At 42.0% G+C, this 19186-nt stretch overlaps 1 protein-coding gene across 1 annotated transcript in view; it reads right to left on the reverse strand.

Annotated features, from left to right (window-relative positions):
* Positions 1-3998: 3998 nt before the first annotated feature.
* The window catches only part of LMCD1 (LIM and cysteine rich domains 1), a 60179-nt gene continuing 44991 nt past the window's right edge, over positions 3999-19186 (reverse strand). The window contains exons 4-6 of the mRNA XM_044451798.1: positions 15801-16136; positions 11019-11234; positions 3999-9368 (exon numbers count right to left, since the gene is read on the reverse strand). Coding sequence (XP_044307733.1) covers positions 9210-9368; positions 11019-11234; positions 15801-16136 — 711 coding nt within the window. The 3' untranslated portion in view covers positions 3999-9209. The remainder of the gene's footprint in view (positions 9369-11018; positions 11235-15800; positions 16137-19186) is intronic.

The raw sequence follows: 19186 nt of genomic DNA on the forward strand, positions 1-19186 counted from the left end.
GTTTGCATCCAAGGAAGACTTTTCCTGGGCAGATGATTGTAAGTGGCTCTTGATCCTCAGAATAGTTGCTCTAGATCTAGATCAGAATAGTTGCTCTAGATTATGTTTCCATTGGGCCCTTTGTAGAGTAACATGCCCTTGTTTAGCGTATCATTTTCTTAAATTAATCAGAAGCCACGCTTTCCTAATGTACCTCCTTTTTTGTTCACTTTTCTAGCACTTTTGTTTTACATTCAAAACACAGTTAATTACAATGTCAAGCTCTGTCTCTCTGATATTTTCAGACAAGTAAACTTCACAGAAGATTCCCTTTGATTGAGAGCTTATGAAGTACCCTTTAAATACTGGGACTCCAAGATAGGTGGCTGAACACAGCTCGGTACAATAAATCATTCTTTGTAAAACCCATCATGTGCAAAACCTCAAGCTGTTCTGTTGCTTAATAAAATTGCTCTCTCTCTCCCTCTCTCTCTCTCTCTCTCTTTTCTGGGTTTTCTCTTAATACTACGTTGTTTTCCCACATTTTAATTACCCACAGCAAAACCCAAACCAGTCTTTTCTAAATCAGTCAATTCTTCTCACCGAGCCATGAATCTGTCTCACACAGCACCAGGGGAGGATGGGGGGAAAAAGTCTGGTTATAATTCCAGTCTGCAGTGGCCAATGTGAAACAGATGAGGGTATTACATTTCTCTCTTTTGATTAATTGAGCTGTGCCAGTCAGTTTAGGTTTTTTTGCTTGCTTTGCCAAAACACAATTTGCCCTGGAGGCTACCATACTATCGAACAAATCTGTTGTAGGATCAGAATGTTTATTTAGTGATGTCCTTTGACAGTGTGTAAAACTGAGCTTAATGTTTCAAAGACCACAATCAAAATTCAAATAAAACAGCTAAAGTGTACAATAGTGGTCTGCTTTGAACTGGAGTGAATTAAAATGGAGGCATAAGGCATGACCAAGAATTTAAGCACTGGCAAATCTCTGAAGGCCCTCTACACAAAAGTGTGGATGCTCGCTCAAGTTGAGAGCAGATGCTTAGGAACCTTGTGGTCTGTGGGACCATGCAAGGGAGAGCACTTTTCTGTAGGAGATATTCGTTGTGCACTTGTTGGGCCCCACTCAGGGTTGTTTAGGGTTCTTTGGATGAAGCCATGACCGTCCAGTTTCTTCTCTGCTTTAAACCACATCTTGGTGATTTTTTAGAGCAGGGAAAATGAGTATGCTTTGCATAAGTAAAATAAAGTGTTTTCCACTCATATAATTGTGCTATTCCACAAAACCACAGAGCCAGCTGAAGGTTATGGAGCAGAAAGGAAGGAAAGGACATGTTCTTCCTGTAGATTTCAATCCTGGGATGAAACAGAAAGTGGAGTCATTGAATTAAGAGCCTCATGTAGAAAAGCTCCTAGAGAAAGACAGAAACGCAGCTCCCTAGAACCGCTTTCTTTCCACTGGGATGAGCTTTCTTTGATAAATGATGTGGATTGCTTCCACTGATGTCCTTCTGCCAGTCAAATGGACATTGCTAGAAGACGGAGGTTCCCTCTCTCCCCACCTCCCTGACCCACAAATCTGCTCCCTAGAGAATATTTACAAAGCACATGGGGGGCTGCAGGAAGGCATGCAGAAGAGGAATGTCTGTTGTGTAAGTGGAAGCCACTTCATCTAGGGCAAGCTCACAGGGCTAACGATGGCTGCCTGTCAGGATGGTGGTGGGCAGCTTCTGGTATTGGAAGCCGGATGCTTCGGTGTACCAGCTGCTGCAAAACAGGACTGGGAGGACAAGAGTGTTGTTGCATTCCTGTCCTTCTTGCAGCTTTCCTGCAGACATCTGGTTGGCCACAGGGGGCGCATCATGCTGGACTGGGTGGGCCTTGGTCTGACTGGGCACGGCTGTTTTTGTGACTGCTTTCTTTTTCCCAGTAAAGTGCTTTTTGCAAAGAAATGGTCTGTTGCCCAAGATGTGTGAAGGGAGGAAAACTGTGCTCATGACACTCTGCATCCTGGAATTTGGGTGTCTGTGATCAGGTAGATGAGAAAAGCTGTGGATCCTTGGGCCTTTCATACATCATCTCATGGTCTTCAAGGGCAACCTGAAATCAGCCTGTGGATTCCACCATCTGCAGTGGGGCCATCACGGAAAGCCATCCCCTGCCCGCATGATCAGAGATCCTCTGTAAGCACAGCATAGAGGCAACTCTCTCACACTTCCTGCTCCATGGGAGGTTTCCATAGAAGTCAATGGAATCCTCACACTGGGATGACTGAGAACACCAAATTACGGTTGCCACTGTACAGCTGCGCTCATCCTACCGAGCTAAGTGATTGGCAGTTGTCACAGATTTCAGATTTCTCTGAATTACAAACTGAATTGATTTTCCAGCATCTTTGGTGAAGAAAAACAGAGTAATTTCACATCTGAAGGGGAAAACAGGTTTGGCAGACTGAAGCCACCACTGAATTTCCATTTGGTTGCAGTGTATACTTGCCTTTTCATATGATGTCTGTTGAACAGAAATTGTTCTGCCGGGCTCCTGAGACACAGGCGGCTTTGTAGCAATATTTCTGTTTTAAGGAGAGCTTTATTCAGTAAGAAGAAACTGAGGGCAGCACTGTTCCTATTTCGGTGCATGCGCTCTCTCTCTCTCTCTCTCTCTCTCTCTCTCTCTCTCTCTCACACACACACACACACACACACACACACGTACGTTTATTATATTTGTATATCACTTTTTTCTTTCCAAGGAACTCAGGGCCACTTACATTATTCTCCTTCTCCTCTAAATCTTATCCTCACAACAGCAACCCTGTGAATCCTTCTGTTTGGTTGTGGCACTCCCTAGTTGATGTTACCATTGATGATGATGATGTTACATTTAAATCCTTCCTTTCTTCCTCTTGCAGGGAACCCAAGGCAGCTTACAAGGTTTTCTCCTCTCTAATTATCCTCACAGCAAGAACTCTGTGAGATAGGTTAGGCCGAAAGTCTGTGACTGGCCCAAAGGGACCAGTGAGATCCAGTGCTGAGCGGAGACTAGAACCAGATCATCTGAGTCCCATACTCTTCACCAGCACACCACGTCTGCTCTCAAAGGCTTCTTTATTATAGCTCCTAGCGTTTATTTATTATTAAGGGAGTTCTCCTCCCTTATTGGAGTGGCCAATAAAATGAAGCTAATCCAGAACCACATTGGTGTAACGAGTGGTGATCTGGTCTAAAACAGGGTTTTGCTGAGAACTGAGTGGTGTCTTCTGTAGATGAGGTCACACAAAAGTCCTCCCTCGGACTTGAGCAGAGCATTTCCTCTCATCCCTTTGCTCCATGTTATCTCACTTTCACAGGAATGCACTCAGCCACCGATTGCTCTGCTGAGGTCACTGTCCAAACAGTAAGCCAAAGGCCAGTAAGCCAAGCTGTTGGTGGTTCCACCTCTCAGATTCAGCAGACAAAAAAAAAAAAAAAAAAGGGTGCCCCCCCACATAATGAAGAAATGCCGTTAGGAACTGCTCTGTATAGCATGCCTATATGGTACGGGGATCTCAAATATTGCTGTATAAGAGCATTCATTTATCTTAGGAAAGGGCAACTTGTGGCTCTCCAGAGGTTTGGCCACAGGCCAAAACCTCTGGTTGCCCACCTGATATGTAGCTTGTCATCTCCCTTAGCTTATGGGCTTCAGTCTTGCATACATAATGCAATACAACCAAGGAATGTATCTGTATACAGTATCTTTGTGCAAAATGGTAGTAAATATTAAGCATCCTTTATAACTAAGTGTCCACTGAATATACAAAATGAATAATAATTTTAAAAGCTTCAATTCCATGCAGACCAAATTTATTAGATTACCATCTCATTACAAATAAGACACCAGGTGTAATATCAATGGGGAACTATAAAGGACGGACTCTATCCACTTTCCTTTGGAGTCTGGCCTTTCTCTCTACCAGATCCTTTTCGGCACAAATGTCCAAATATTTGTAACACAGATGGACATGTTTTCAAAAAGCTTTTATTTTTTAACATTTATTGAAGATTTAAGCATTTACAAACATTTCAGTGTTTTCTCAAGTTAACTTTAAGGGGGTGTTAGATATTTTAAGCTTACAGATCTTAAGCAACATCTATTGATTTTCAATACCATCCGCTAGCTGAAGCCAATATCAGTATATTATTCTATCTTTCACACACACAGTATCTTGAGGTGATTGGCACAATTGCCCAGTTCCAGCCCCCTGCAGTCCCCATCAGAGGGCAGAGGAGTGGCTTGCAAAACCTGGCAGGAGCTGGTTGAATTGGAGCCCCTCAAAATGATTGTTAAAATTCCGTGGGCAATATTTCCCAAAGCACCACAGTGTCCAGCGAATCAGAACTTAGTGACTTCCACTTGCCAGAGATGTGCAAGAGGTTTCCTCTCCCAGCCCTCTGGTGACCTTGCCTGTTTGCAAGCTCAGACTTAGATCCAGCTTAGTTTAAGAGGGATTTCCCTTGCTGTTCTCTGTCTTCTCTCCTGCTTTCCCTGTGCTGCTTCTGCTGTAGGGGGAGCCCCTGCAACCCCCCTTAAAAAATAAGGGATGCACTGGGAGGGAAGTCTTTAGCCAGCAGTTTCCATTCTGCAGGCAGATAGACCAAATTGGTTTCAAGCCAGTATATCCTATGCTGCTCACACGTCAGCAGTTTAAATCCCCAGACTTCACATTTTGCATTAGAGATTGCACCAGTGGTATGATCCACCCTGAGCCACTTACAGGGATGTATGGCCTGTCTTAGATGAGATTCCTAACAGGTGACCAAAAGCTGACACAATGCTTAAGGCTGCAATCTGCAATCTCTTCTTACGCAGTAAAAAAATTAGCACAGAGTCTTCTATGTGGACTGCCTGGCACGCATACGCCGGGCTGGGAATGCTGGCGGGGCTGGGAGTGCTTGGCTGCCCTCATCCAGCCTCGGGGGCCTGAGTTGCTTTTGATCTGGGAAGAACCATAGCTGGACAAAGGCAGCGAAGAAGCAGGAGTTCCAATGCCAGTCAACAGCTGCCTGGAGAGGGAGGGGCTCCACAGAGTTCATGTTGCTCCCTGTCCAGAAAGAGATGCATCATGACTGCATTTCTAATTTGTGGTAGAATAAATGCACACTCCTCAAAATATGGACAGTTACAAAGTTTATCTCCCCAAATTTACTGCCAAGAATGCTTAACTTGTTTCAAAATTGATTGCAGCTCTCACATGTCACTGACATGCAGAAGCTATTAGGAAGAATCCATAGAATGGTTAACACCTCGATAAAATAAAATTAAACTCACACACTTAATTGTGCACTCCCTAGCAATCCGATTGACATCCAGATTGGGAAAATATACCCTGAAGAGTTTACAAAATGCTGCAAACATGGGAGGGTTAGTGCCCCGTGCTGTTTCCCTGTCCCAGTGTTGTTCAGTTCCACTCACATCAGGCCCAGTCAACATGGCTAATGGACAGGCATGATGGAAGCTGAAGTGCAGCAGCATCTGGGAGCATCATCACTCCCCTACCTTTATCCTGAAATAGCTAAAATTGGCTCTTGCAGAGTTATTGAAGACATAAATGAGAATAAGGAAACCATGAGGGGGACAGTTTACTGGTCAATGACCATTATTGATGTTCCTCTACAAGGAAATTCCCAAAGATATCTGAGCAAACACATCCCAGATAGCATCAGACACACCTGGACAGTGAAGGGAGGAACTGCATATTCTTCAAAGTACAGAATCGAGTGCAGAGGTAGGCAACCTTTGGGACACATCCGGCAATTTAAGAACGTGCCTTGCTCTATCACACAATGGCTGCCAAGGGAGGCATGGCAAAGGCAACTAACTTGCCCCAAAGATGGAGCACAAGGCAGAGGTGGGGCTGAGTGTTCTTCATGCTCCTGTGCTGACTTCCAAGGGTGGCACGGACACAAATGAAACACCAGTGTTACCTTGACATGATTTTAAGCCTTCAATGAGGGAGAAAGTCTCATTGAACCTGCAGAGATATTTCCAAGTTACCAGGTATAAAATCCAGCAACCTGAATTAAAATGAATTTTGTATTAAACTTCAAGGGCGCATCCTAAGGATAATATAGCGAACACTTAATAAGAAAAGGTAAATTTGATGGGCAGTGGAGGAGGCTCTGCTTCAAATTTTTATTTGCAAGTAAGCATCTTTGAGTTCAAACTGGCCTTACACCAAGTAAAAGGTTCTGCCTTTATTCTGCTGCTATGCAGGTGATTCAAAAGAGGTGTGCTTTTGCTGCTCTGCTGCCATTTATACTGAATGTAGGAGAACAGGTGCAGCTGCTGGTCTATTTTTCCTGGGCCTGGTCATGCCTCATTTGCTGTACTGCCATTACACTTGCTGTGGATGCCTGCAACGCAAACAAGGTGGGCAGACATGTTTCAGTCTACACATAGGCTTACCTGCCTTCCCCAGTGCTGGCTACGGCCAATTTGCCCTTATGTTTATATCTATTTTCAGAGCAAACTGCAGAGCAGCTGAGCTCCATGTAAGTCAAGACAGTGTGGCAGAATTTTGAACACTTCCTTTACTTCATTCAGACAGAACCATCCAGAAATACCATCTCCTACCGTCAGCCTTAAGTGGGACAGCAAAGATTTTGACTGCCTGCTTGTTCTGCAAAACATGTAGATTGGATCCAAGTTACCACTCTGAAAAATTCAAAATTCTACCCCCACAATACTTGGTTGGAGAAGAGTTTACAGGTTTATAGAGATGCCAATATCAGAACTATTTGGGTATATTTTAGTAACTGATTCTTAACATTTCAAAGATATCAAAGTGCTGTATTGATTTCACAATAATTATCTTTATATCATGAAGGGACTTTATTATACAAGAACATTTTATACAAAGTTTAACAGTGACCATCTGCTAAGAAGTGCTACTTATGTGCCAATTTCTTTTAAAATTACAGTTTTGTTATAATCTGCCATTGACAAGCTATACATTTTTGTTCTAGTCCTTTAACACCTATTTAAAAATAGGTCCAGTGAGCAAATGAAATGAAACAAAATATATTCTTAATCAAATGTGGGCTTCAGCCTCATGGCAGAATCCGCCAAGAAATTTGCACATGCAAATAAATATAATTGCAACGAACATAGCCTGATTACATTCACAGGTACACATTTCAATGGGCTTTGCACATACATTCCTGTTATATTAACTCTCATTCTTAGTACTTCATGCTAGGAAAGGTCTAAGAGAATCAGATTTTTTCCCTGTTCCCTATGAGATGCTCTTACTGCACAAACAGATTTCAGACTTTACTTTCCATACTGAGACTCACTGCATACACGCCAAAGGTCCATCAAACTCCTGTACATGAGAACATATCCCTATTCAAATAGGAGGTGGTTCTTCTGCACCTGCAAAACTTTTAAGTTACTGGAGATTCTTGTGTTACTCAATTGCATACATGGAGCTCCTATGTAACACAAGTTTCCATAATGGTTCTAGGGCAGTCACAGAATCATTACACCTGAAAATAAAATGCATGTGTCTAATAAGTGTTATATCTAAAATCAGAGGGACTCAGATTTTCCAGTTGTCCAACTCAAGTAATTTCTGTTCCTACTGAATCATCAAAAATGTCTGTAATGCAACTGGTCATTGTTACTTGATGACCAAACCAAATGATGTTTAGAGGACTAATAACAAAATGTTTATCTGTTAACTTATTAGGACTTAAACATTACAAATGGGCTTACTTTGTGTAAATTGAAAAAACACCTACATAAGCAATGCAACCCTTGCTCTCCAAGGGTTCAGCAAAAAAGAAGAGGGAGCAGTTAGACTTCAAATGTTCCAAAGCATAACAACTAAGACCTTCCTGTTGTGTCAGGGCAACATCTAGGAGGAAGTTAACCTCGTTCATTACTATATGCTATCTTCAAAGCCCTTACAGTTCAGGCTGACAAAAACCCCATTACAAATAACAGGCAAAATAAGAACTCTCCATATCTCTACTGGAATCCATTAAGATGAGAATAGAAAAATAATGGAGTAGACCAGGAGCAGGTAACCCACTGCCTGATATTGGATTGCAACTTCTGTCATACTGGCCATACCACATCGGGCTGGTGAGGTTCAGTCCAGCATCGGGAGGGCCACGGCTTACCCACTATGGAACTAGGCGAGATACTGACTCCTGTTGCGCCCACATGAACTGGTCTCACTGCCACCACTGCATGTGGGTCAAGAGGCAGGTGTTCCTGCTGGCACGATGTTCCAGCAAGGTGCTCCTGCTGATTTGGCACGATTTCTCTCAGGGAAAAAAACTAAGTGGCGCTTCAACAGGATCAGGACACTGGTGTGCACCGAACCTCTATCTATTACTCACTCCATGGTAGCTGCTTACAAGAGGCACTCCCCATGGATCACTTTTACATTTATGATAGAGGAACATTACAACCTATTGAAGGCTGGGAATTGTTTATCCATTACAAGAAAGTCTATTGAACACGTTCTGCTTTAATATAGCTAGATATTTTTTTAATGCCAGTTGGAATATTTATTTATTTATTTCAATTCTCCTGAACAAGTCTTTCTGTTTAGAGTGTCATTTGGTAGGGGCCTAAATGTATCCAAACTATAATCATGTTTTAATAGACATCTTATGTTAAATACATTACATCTGAGAAGTTGGCCATTACACTAAACAATGGGGAGGGAGAATCCTCTTGTCAATGCTTACATATGCTTTCCCACCTGTATTGCTCCTTTAAAGCTAGAAATGTGGCTGATGTTAGCATGGGATGGTTCAATTGACAAATGCAGCACTTTTATAACAAGAAAAGTAGCAAAAGCTAACAGCAAAATGAGGAACTTTCATGTTTCTAGATCAGTTGATTTTGCAACATGCTGCCAATGAATAACTGAAGATGTATCCTGGTTTCCAGTATATTTAGTTACATTTAATGTCTCCCTAAAAGAACTAGAACATTCCATTCTCTACATTTCATCCCAGAGTGTTTCTTACCATGTTAGCATTTCCAATCTCATTTCCTATAATTACTGGGCTGTGAATAGCCATGGTTGTCTGAATCCAGTATGAAGTGACTTCTTTGCTTACCTCCCACCCCACCCCACCCCACCCCGTCTTTTCCACTGATTCAAATCTGGGTTGAGTCAGTAAACAGGAACGCCGGGGATTGAAACATGCTGTTTAAGGATGCTTGTTTTTACTGCAGGTTGTACACAGCAGGCGGGCTGCATCCAGAACGAAGGGTTTGCCAGTCAGCAAGGTCTCGCACTCCAGGCAGGTGAAGTGTTGTTTGTGCCAGGTGAGGCCTTCAGCTTGCTGGTAGTCCGCAGAAAATATTATCTGCAGAAATAAACAGCCCCATTTATCATGTCATACTCTTCCTAGAGCTAGCCAAAGCCTATAACGGCTTCATTATGAAAGGCACACACCGTAATTGACAAGCCAAACCACATATCAGAAACAGAGTAATGAAGACATCTATTTAGCATCTCATGGCAAGGGTCTTCCTTAGTGAGTGTGTAAACAAATACTTGGGGAAGGTTTGGGCTTGGTTCATGCAAAGTTGCAAAAACAGTTTATGTTTAGATTCAGGTTTTACAGAAATTGCATTTGATACAAAATGCTACAACATGACAATGGTTGTGTGTACAAGTATTTACATATAGTTCAAATTCCCTGTCCTCTGTGGGGTTCTCTAGACATATATGCAGCTTCAGCAAGCTTTTGTCCTGAGTAGTTTGGGTCCCATGAAAGTCCCTCGTATCAGCCTGTCTCTGATCTCTCTCGCTCTGTTCTACTGAGTTTGCCCCACTCCTCATATTCACATGATGCTTCCCTGCAAATGAACACTCTGGCCTCATCTACTGGACAGAGAACCAAAGGCCAAGAACATCATGGTGGAGGGGAGCCCGGCCTAGCCACACACATCAGCCAGACAGAGCAGCTGCGGGGGGCTCACTGCACCCCTCCCTGCCTGAAGGGAAACGGAGCTGGGACGGCAGGTTCTGGTCTCATGCACTGGCCGGCCAGAGAGGGCTGCCCCGTCCCGTATCCCAAGAAGAGCATCAAGGCTAGTGGGAGACCACCCTGCCACTGCTCATTCTCCTTTTGCTGCAGTAAGAGCGAGTGGCTGGTAGCACGTAACAGACCTTGAGCTGAAACACGCGGGGTATTTTCTAAATCTTGTGGTATTGAAATGTAGAATCTGTTCCAGCATCCCCCTTATTATTATTTTCATTTCTATACCTCTCTGTATCCAAAGCTGGCAGCTTACAACAAGGTATAAAACAATAAAAAGCAATACAAGTAAGATAAAACAGCACTCTAAAGAGTTAAAATTAATTTTAAATAGCTTTAAAATATAATTAAAAAATTAAAAACCCAGCAAGCAGAATTACCAGGATAATTCTCTCAGGGCTCTGCATGACCGAGGGGATTTTTAAAGGCCTCTGCATAGAGGGCTGTCTTGACCTGGCACCGAAAAGATGGGAAATTGGGTCCCAGGTGGGCCAAGGCAGAGAGCTGGGGGGACCACAGAAAAGCCCCTCCTCCTGGTTCCCATCCTCTAAGCCGCTCCGGGGGCTGGCACTCAGAGGAAGGCCCCAGAGACTGAGCATAGAGTCCCATGGGGAGATTTAGACAAGGGGAAAAAGGGGCGGCTCAGCTGACAGAATGCACCTTTTGCCCTAATTCTGGGGAATATGCAGTAAAACAAAAACAGAAGTAGAATCTTGATATGAGAGTTGATGGTGGTAAAATCCCAGGGAAAAATCCCAGACCAAATGGTTATTCCTTGGTGCCACCCCCTACAAGAACACACAGCACATCTGAAACTGCATTCTAACACAGTCACACACAGACAGTGCTGAGGAGCCAGGAGAAAGCCAAGGGTTTTGGACAGGGGCCTGCTTCTCCTTGCAGCTTTGTCATTCCTACGGCCTGAGCCAAGCCCCACTCACAAGGAGGCCCCCATTTCCTCGGCGCTCCTACCTCGTCACAGGCCGCACAGCGTGGCCTGATGCTCTCACAGTAATGGCGTCCGCAGCAGAGGGCCCCATTCTTCCAGAAGTAGATCAGATCAACGAGTGGTTCAGAGCACTTGGAGCACACAAAGCATGCAGGATGCCACTGGTGGTCATAGCCGGCTCGGTCTGCGTACACCACGGGGCACTCCGCGGGGAGCGCGAGCTTGCAGAGGTCACAGAACTAGAGGAGTCCACAAGGAAGGCACTGTTAGGCACCACTTAGCTCAGCTCATAGTCAAGCATGACCAACATTTACTCAAAGTCTAATGTTAGACCAGCTTGTAGGCTCTAATATGCTGGATCCTCCAAATGGAAGTATGTAAAACAGCCTTCCAGTGTATACATGTACTTTGGACTTGGCTTAATGTGTAAATCGGCACCACAGCAGAGAGACACATGCCTCTTCTGCTAGCTGCTGGGAAGATTCCTATGAGAATCAGAGACTACTGTGATCTGCGGTTAACAGCAAAGCAGATACCACAGCTAGATTTCCAAAAGCCTTCAAGGCAGTGTGCAGGACAAAAACAATTATTCTTTCTTGTGTTTAGAGGCCAAGCTCAAGAATATGTTTGAACCAGAACATATTTAAACATTTATATCTTCTGCTCTCATTAATGAATCACAGAAATGCATTTCTGCAAAGCATGAACACAGTTCAGAAATAAGGTTTTACGAATATAAGTACTAGCTGCAAATTACGGCCAGCTTGTGAACAGCACTGGGGTCTGAACAAACAAACAGTAAGTCAGAAGCAGCCATAAGAATAAAATGGATTCCAGCAGAAATAATTAATCTTGCAAACAAATTAAAACTCCTTGGTTGTGCCTCTCCAAAGATGGCAGAAGTGTTTTAAGTTCTTTCTAGAATGCCCCTTGGCCTCTTTACATCTCCCTAAATACAGATATCCAAGAAGGCCTCTGCACAGCTGGTAAGAAGGACATATTTCTTCCAACTAGAAGAGGAATGTTTGTTTTAATCTACCCATACCCACATACACCAGAGGATGTAAGCAGGTATGCACTATACTAGGTACAGGTATGGCAAAAATGGATTAAAAATCCATTCTAATTTTAGGAGGATGTGCCATCCCATAAACTGGTTAAAAATAGGTAAGTGAATTAAAAAGAATTGACAGAATTAAAAAAATACTAATAACATTATTGGAATTTCTGTCCTGCACCCTAACGAATGCTTTCAAACTATTTACATAATTCAGAAGGAAATTAAGTTCTATGCATTTCCTGTTCATTTCAACGCTTGTGTCACTTTGTACCCTCTTCTATGACACTGACAGTTTGAGCAGAAAGACCCATAAAAATATCAGGTTGTGTACAAATTTATATTATATAGTTATAGATGCTAATAAGAGTAATTGACTGCTTGTTTCATTCATCCAGTCCAAATACAAAAATTTTGAAGAGCTTTTCAGTAAGATGCCCAGATGTTTAATTTCTTACTTGAACTATTTTTTGTGGAACAGTTACCAAAAATGGGAAACTGGATTCCTAAAGAGACATACAGGGGCACAGACATTAAGAATACAATATCTTAATTGTGAATACAAAAAGAAGTTGTATTCTTCAAGATAAAACTAACATAGACAAATGAAGGCGTCCATTGTCCCAACTGGAGGGAAAGGCACTGCATTGTGGAAATGTATTTTTAGCATGCAGTTTAATGCATGCCAATAAAGCCGTCCTTAGATAATATTTATAAGAAATGTTTTCATTGCACAGAAAATGAAAATAAGTAGATTCCCCAAGGACATCCCTCCTTTGTGCAGGCATACACAAACTACCCTTTCCCTGTGAAACTAGACTCGGACAACAGTAGAACGTTTTTGCAGAATACTTTTGTTTAAACTCCAAAGTCATGATTTTTCTAAGAGAATTTAAGGTATGACTCAGAAAGACATGGTTACTATATGAATTTTCTTCAGCAAAGCTTTAGACTAGCCTTTTTATTTAAACTATTTTACTATTCTGGTTGGGAAATTTTAACACACCATAGCTCTTCTAAAGACAGAGAAATGTTTGTAATTGACAGTTAAAAATATAGAATATATAAAAATATTAACTTACAATGTGTTCAAAATTCAAGCCTCTACTTTGATTTCAAATTTAAATATTCAGAACAAGATTCCTTGCTTGGTGTGTTTGACTAAATAGCTTTCCTCTAATAGCAAGCATACTTATAGCAAATGTAGCCATTCAGCAATACTAGTTCACCTTTATCTCAGACTGTCATAAAACTGTATTGTATTGAACAGCAGCTCCAAAATGTTATCCAGGGAGATTTAGGGTGCCACCTGATATACCCTTCCCTGGCAGCAAGTCCCAAAAAGGCTTTCTTTCGAGTAACCGTGCGTAAGACTGCCATTTTAGTCAGTTCTTCCCCAGTCCAAATGGTTTCAAGACTTGGCACAGGCATCAGCATTCTCTTTGTTATGCTTTGAAAACTGAAGTGCTTGTGGTTGAACAAGTGTTGGTATTTAGGGTTAGTTAGTATTTATAGGTCTGCCGTTGGCGGAAAGAAATACATTGGAACAGAAATTAATTCTGATTAGCTGCTTCACGCTGGATGGAAAGCCAGTAGGTTTTTATGGCTTTGCCTCCTTTTTGTGAAACTAATTTTCCTTTAAACAGAGCCAAGTTAAAATAGGCAGAGCAGAAGTTAATTCTCAGCTAGCACACAGAAAGCTCCCAGTTCAAAATAAAACTGCATTAAAATAACATTGATTCCATGTATGCAGTTTAGTGCCCTCTGTCTTAATCAGATAGCTCAATCAACAAAGAACTGGATGCATAGTATGAATTATTTAGAATACTAGGCTGAGCATAAAAGCCATCCTAAATATATTATTCACAAATGTAAAACTCTAGCCAGGCATGTTGCCTTTTATATCCAGGAAGCTCACAAGGATGGAGAAGTGTATCAAGGTCCACACTTTTGTGAGTGCAACCAACTTCAAGATACTACCAGTCAAAAAGCACTGTGCAGTAATAATTTTTTGGTGGTAGCATCACATTGTCCTCACCCCAAGAAGGGTAAGAACACAGACGGCTGTGGCAAATTGAAGACTATGTCCAGACCACTGTAAAATCTGGCATTTGAGGAAGAACTTTTGCAACATCACAGCCTTGTCTGGAGATACCTTTCTATTTAATGCCTTTATATTTGTATGATTTTGGTTGTGCTCACTAATATGAAAGAGCAGCTGTCCTCTGATTTTTGCTCATCCCATTCTTTCTAGCCCCTTACCCTGATGATGCGAACTGGAGCTCTCAGAATCCCACCTTCCCCATAATTTGGGGCACATTTGGTTATTTCTAAGAAAGGTACTACTGTCTGGAATTTGCTTCATGCACAGGAATGCCTGATTTAACCCTGTAGTGGCATCTCCCTATCACCCCAAGAAGTGAGAATTAGGAGGAATGAGCAATGGAAAAAGGGCTTTGAATGAGGAAAGCGACCCATGATATGAAAAGCGTAACAGTAGATTCATCACACATCTTTAAGGTGCCCTTTGTGAAACTACTATGAAAACAGTAACTGCAGTTGTAAAAAGTTCTCAGAAACCAGTGTAATTGGATGCTTCCTGCCAAGTTCATCACATATTCCAAAAAGTTAGAAAACGCAAGTGTAGTTTAAAACTAGATTTTTAAGAACCCCACAGGAATTCAGTTACACTTGGGGATAGTAATTTTCTTTGGTAATTGTCAATATTTATTATCCTGTGAGGTTTTACAAGGATATTATAAATGCACACTTGTGGAATTGCACCGAGGCTACTTCATTACAACAAACAAGCAAACCTCTAAACCGTTGTTATATTACTAGTCCACAAAAATGTAATGTTATTTTTCGGAAGGCAAAACCCTTCCATGGAATTTTACAGAGCAGCCTCTGAGTTTAGCTCTCTGCAACATTTGCACAAATGGAGCTTTTGTAATTATTTTTCAAAGAATTCAACTTTTCCATTTCTGCCCAAAGAAAAAATAAAGCTTTAAATCCTTCTGGAGAATAAACACCACAGATATGTATTTACTCAGAGGGATGAACTTGCAGTCAAAATAAACCTTCCATGCCAAGATAGTTTTCATAAATGCTTTGAGTGGAAGCCTTTGCCTTCAGTTACTAAGTTGCTTTTTGCCAAGAGGAGGAATTAAAATGATCTCTGCCCAGACTGAGCCACTGCTATATTCAGCAAACAATACAAAAAGTAGAAAAAGAGCAGGAATGTTCCCTCTCCTTTTATACCCTCTTCTCTCAACCACCTCTTACACTTCTTAGCTCCATAGACCCAGCTTTGGGAAAAGCTGCACCAGCAACTAATTTGAGCAGAGGGATACAGCTGTGATTTTGTGGTCAGTGAGATATCTGAAGCCCAAACTGTCCTCTCGACTACTGTGTTTTCAACAACGAGAGAGGATATTGTAAAGCTGAAAGAAGCTGGTCTTGGAGCTCATACCTTCTCGCGTCTTCCCCTCCACATTCATCTTATCTCAGTCTTTAACTTCTACTCATCCTTCTACTTCTCAACAAGTGCTCGTGTATCGCAGCAGCCATATTTAATGCAGTGACACCATGATGATCTTGTTAAAAATTTCCTTCTAAAAATCCAGGGGGATTTGGCCAAGGGATAATGCCTCAAAAAGAGCCAAAATCTGTACAATTGCTCATCTATGCAACTTCCCATCATGATGTGATGCACATTAAAGCTCCAGCAACACCACCAAGCACTTACCAATTCCAGCCCCTTTGACGCATCACCCAGAGTTCCATTGGTTGAAACAGCTTCCTTATTTTCAGGAGTGTTCTTATCAGGTTGCTTTCCTTCTTCCTTGGTGGCTCCTCCATGACCTGGCAGAGCAACTTCTCCAACGCCAAGAGCTTCATTTTTGTATTTCTTTACAAAGTCTTCCATCAACTTTATTTCATTCTCCAGAAGGCCCCGGCAGTGGGAGGGGTCCTGATCATAAATAGGAAGTTGTCTCATCAACCTCCTGCGACGATAATAAGCACCTTCTGTCCCAGCCACTGGCTGCATTTCCTTTGAAATCAGTTCCATGTACTGGGTAGCCTGATTTATGGAAAAGAAACAAGTCAACAAAAAGTCACGCACATGCAACACACTGATCCTTTTAAATGCTCATTTTACTTCAAGCGTGCATGCATCTCAGTGGCTCAGTTTAGTATTTTACTTGATCAACCCAACAGACTAGATGACTCAAGTTTTGGGGGTGCCATCCCCAGATTCCAACCCCAGGACATTACACTGACCAGCAATATGAACAGTGCCACCAGCTCTTCAGTGATGATGCATTCCAGAGATGGCCCTTCCTACTGGAGCTGTCCTCTGAGCTTCCCCTTGAGTTGGCACTCAGAAAAAGGGCCCTGGATTGTTGAGGGTAGTGTCCTGGTAGAGTGCAGTTGGTAGAAGGTCTCTGTTAAACCTTATAAGCCCTTATAGGTAGCATCTAACTCCTTGAACTTGGCTTGGAAGCCTATTGGAAGCCAATGCAAGAGGACCAGAACTGGTCCACTGATGTTTATGTTTCCACCTGAGCACAACCTGTATATCTTTATACAAACACAAGTGTCACAGAATGCCAAGAGATCTCTAGTGATTTCCTTCCAAACCTGGATAAACACGGGGAATTTTTCATCACTAAGCATGGTTGCACATAACAATATTTGTTTCCAGACTAAACAGAAATATGCAATAATAAACAAACAGAGTCTCTTTTCTACTTCTCATGATCTTGTGGCAAGATATCTTGCTCCCACCAGATAAAGAAGATGTAAACGCCCTACACTCTGCCTATTCCAATTTGGTTAACATTCAAGTCATGCAACTGAGTAAGAAAGTCCAAACATACATTAAGTACCACCAGAACCAACAGACTGAGCAACAACTTCAATCTCCCACACATTTTTGGCAACCCTTTTGTCTAGCAAATATTAAGTATGTGCCTGGATACACGCTTCCTATTTATGCAAGATTTAGAAGATTACATTCAAGGGGTTGCCAACATTCAGCTGGCTAAAGGCCACTGAAAAGCAAGCTTGCTATAGCAGAGAATCACCAGCTGCTGTGCCTTATGAAACCCCATGTAGTACATAAACAGCACTTGGGTGAGATGCTAATGGTTCTCATGTAATGCTCAAGAAGAAAGGGAAAGAAAAATTACTCAGGCTTGTATATGGTCTTTTTCATTCTATAGAGGCACTTAACCTAAAACTGCCAATATATAAACCAGTAAGTCCCGTACAGACTTTTATCTCTATTGCTCTGCTTAGAGCCAAATAGGAAGACTTATGTCAGGAGATGATTGCAAGTTGTATTTTATTACTCAAACATTACTCAATGATATTAGAGAGAAAAATCTGTACTTTTATTTGGATGCAGTTTCTCAAATCTTATAAGACATGCTTATTTATTGTATTTTTCTGTCACATTTCTAAGATCAACCGAGTTGGTTCGCAAGGGGTTCCAAACATAAAAACCACAGCCAAATAAAACACTGTGAACCATTAACAACACTAAGAGCAGACCCAGATGTAGAAAGAAAAGCTCAAAAGATGCATCAGCTGAATTGTGCCAAGTCTAACCCAAGGGCAGCACAGACTATAGGTGCATTCCAAAGCTATGAACCTGATCTCTCACGGAGTTGCATAACCCCATCCAAAGATGTCAACTGGCATTCAGTTTTCATTTGGCTTTTTTATTAGCAGTTGGTACTTACAAGCTGGCCTCATTCTAAAGTAGCATGTACATGTGGATGCTGTCAGCCCAGTTAAATTATATATGGAATAGAGATGAAGAGAGAGGGACCATTTCCGCATTGTAGCATGAGTTGTTCATAGATAGTCAGTTGGCTATTCTTTTTAAGAGACCTGCTTCCAGCTACATTAAAAGTGTTTTCACCATGGTCAGCAGTTACCTAATGAACACACACACACACACACACACACACACACACACTGTCATGTGTGTGGCAAGCATGCATGCACACACTTGCTTGCTTTAATATAAATGCCAGCCAGGGAAAATTAGCTGAATGAAATATGCTAAATTAAGCAGTTAGACCTTAAATAGAAGATCTGTTCACTGAGCTTTTAAACAAAATGCATGGTCCACTTGCACCAGCAAAATCAGTCACGGATCAATTCAACCTGAGGCCTCTTGATACAATTAGGTGCAGTGTCTATCCAATATAACTATTTAGTCATACAAAAAAAGAAGAGTGGCAGAATTCATTGAATAAAATTAGGCCAGTGCAAGTACAGGGCGTCTAGCAAGAATTTTTCAGCTCTACCTGGACGTGCTAAAGGCTGAAGCTGGAATTTTCCACATGCAAAGAATGTGCTTTACCACTGTGACAACCCTCTATAACTTCAAGACTGAAAACCACTGAGGTTAGACTTTGTTTTTCAACTGTGCTCTGGGAGCCCTAAAGGCACTCAGAAGGACATGACTTGTTCCTCAGATGAGTAATGGAGGACAAATCTCCTGGAAAGCCTATTTGTCCATCGCTAGTGATCCTTCCCTGCAAAGTGCCACTCCTGATGAAAGAACAATCACCCTATTTCATATTGACGGTTGGACTGGCATCTTGGGTTCTCCAAACTCTCAAACTAGCATGTGCTTTATGGGACTTGGACTCTTAGGCCTGCTGAAAGCACATTCAGCATGCAGAATTACTACCTGTGTTGAGTTTGGGAAGGGTATCTAATCTGCTTGATCTGTGTCATGCTGCCACTAGGTCAAATAAACCAATATTTATGCAGGATTACACACTGGATGTGTGCTTCCAAGCTGACTTTTGGTTAGACAGTTTTCTCTTCTGTATTACAATGATTACATCTTGGTTATCTTCAGTAAGTCATTTGGCTTGTTATCTGGCCATTTGTGTGATGCACAGAGACTATGAAGAACAGAAGCAAGTAGTCATTCACACCCCCCCCCCGCTCCTTCCCTCCCCACTTCATTGATGATCTGCTTGGGTTTGATGACTGCGCACAAGCTAATCAAAAGCCATTGTATCAGCATCTGCATCAACGCAAGTACTAAGTTGAGGCTGAGGCCAGAATTAGCCTTCTCAGGGAACTGAGGGAATAAGCAGAAGC

The sequence above is a fragment of the Varanus komodoensis genome, unplaced genomic scaffold, assembly GCF_004798865.1.
Source record: "Varanus komodoensis strain SLA01 unplaced genomic scaffold, ASM479886v1 scaffold6_4, whole genome shotgun sequence".
Classification (NCBI taxonomy): Eukaryota; Metazoa; Chordata; class Lepidosauria; order Squamata; family Varanidae; genus Varanus; species Varanus komodoensis.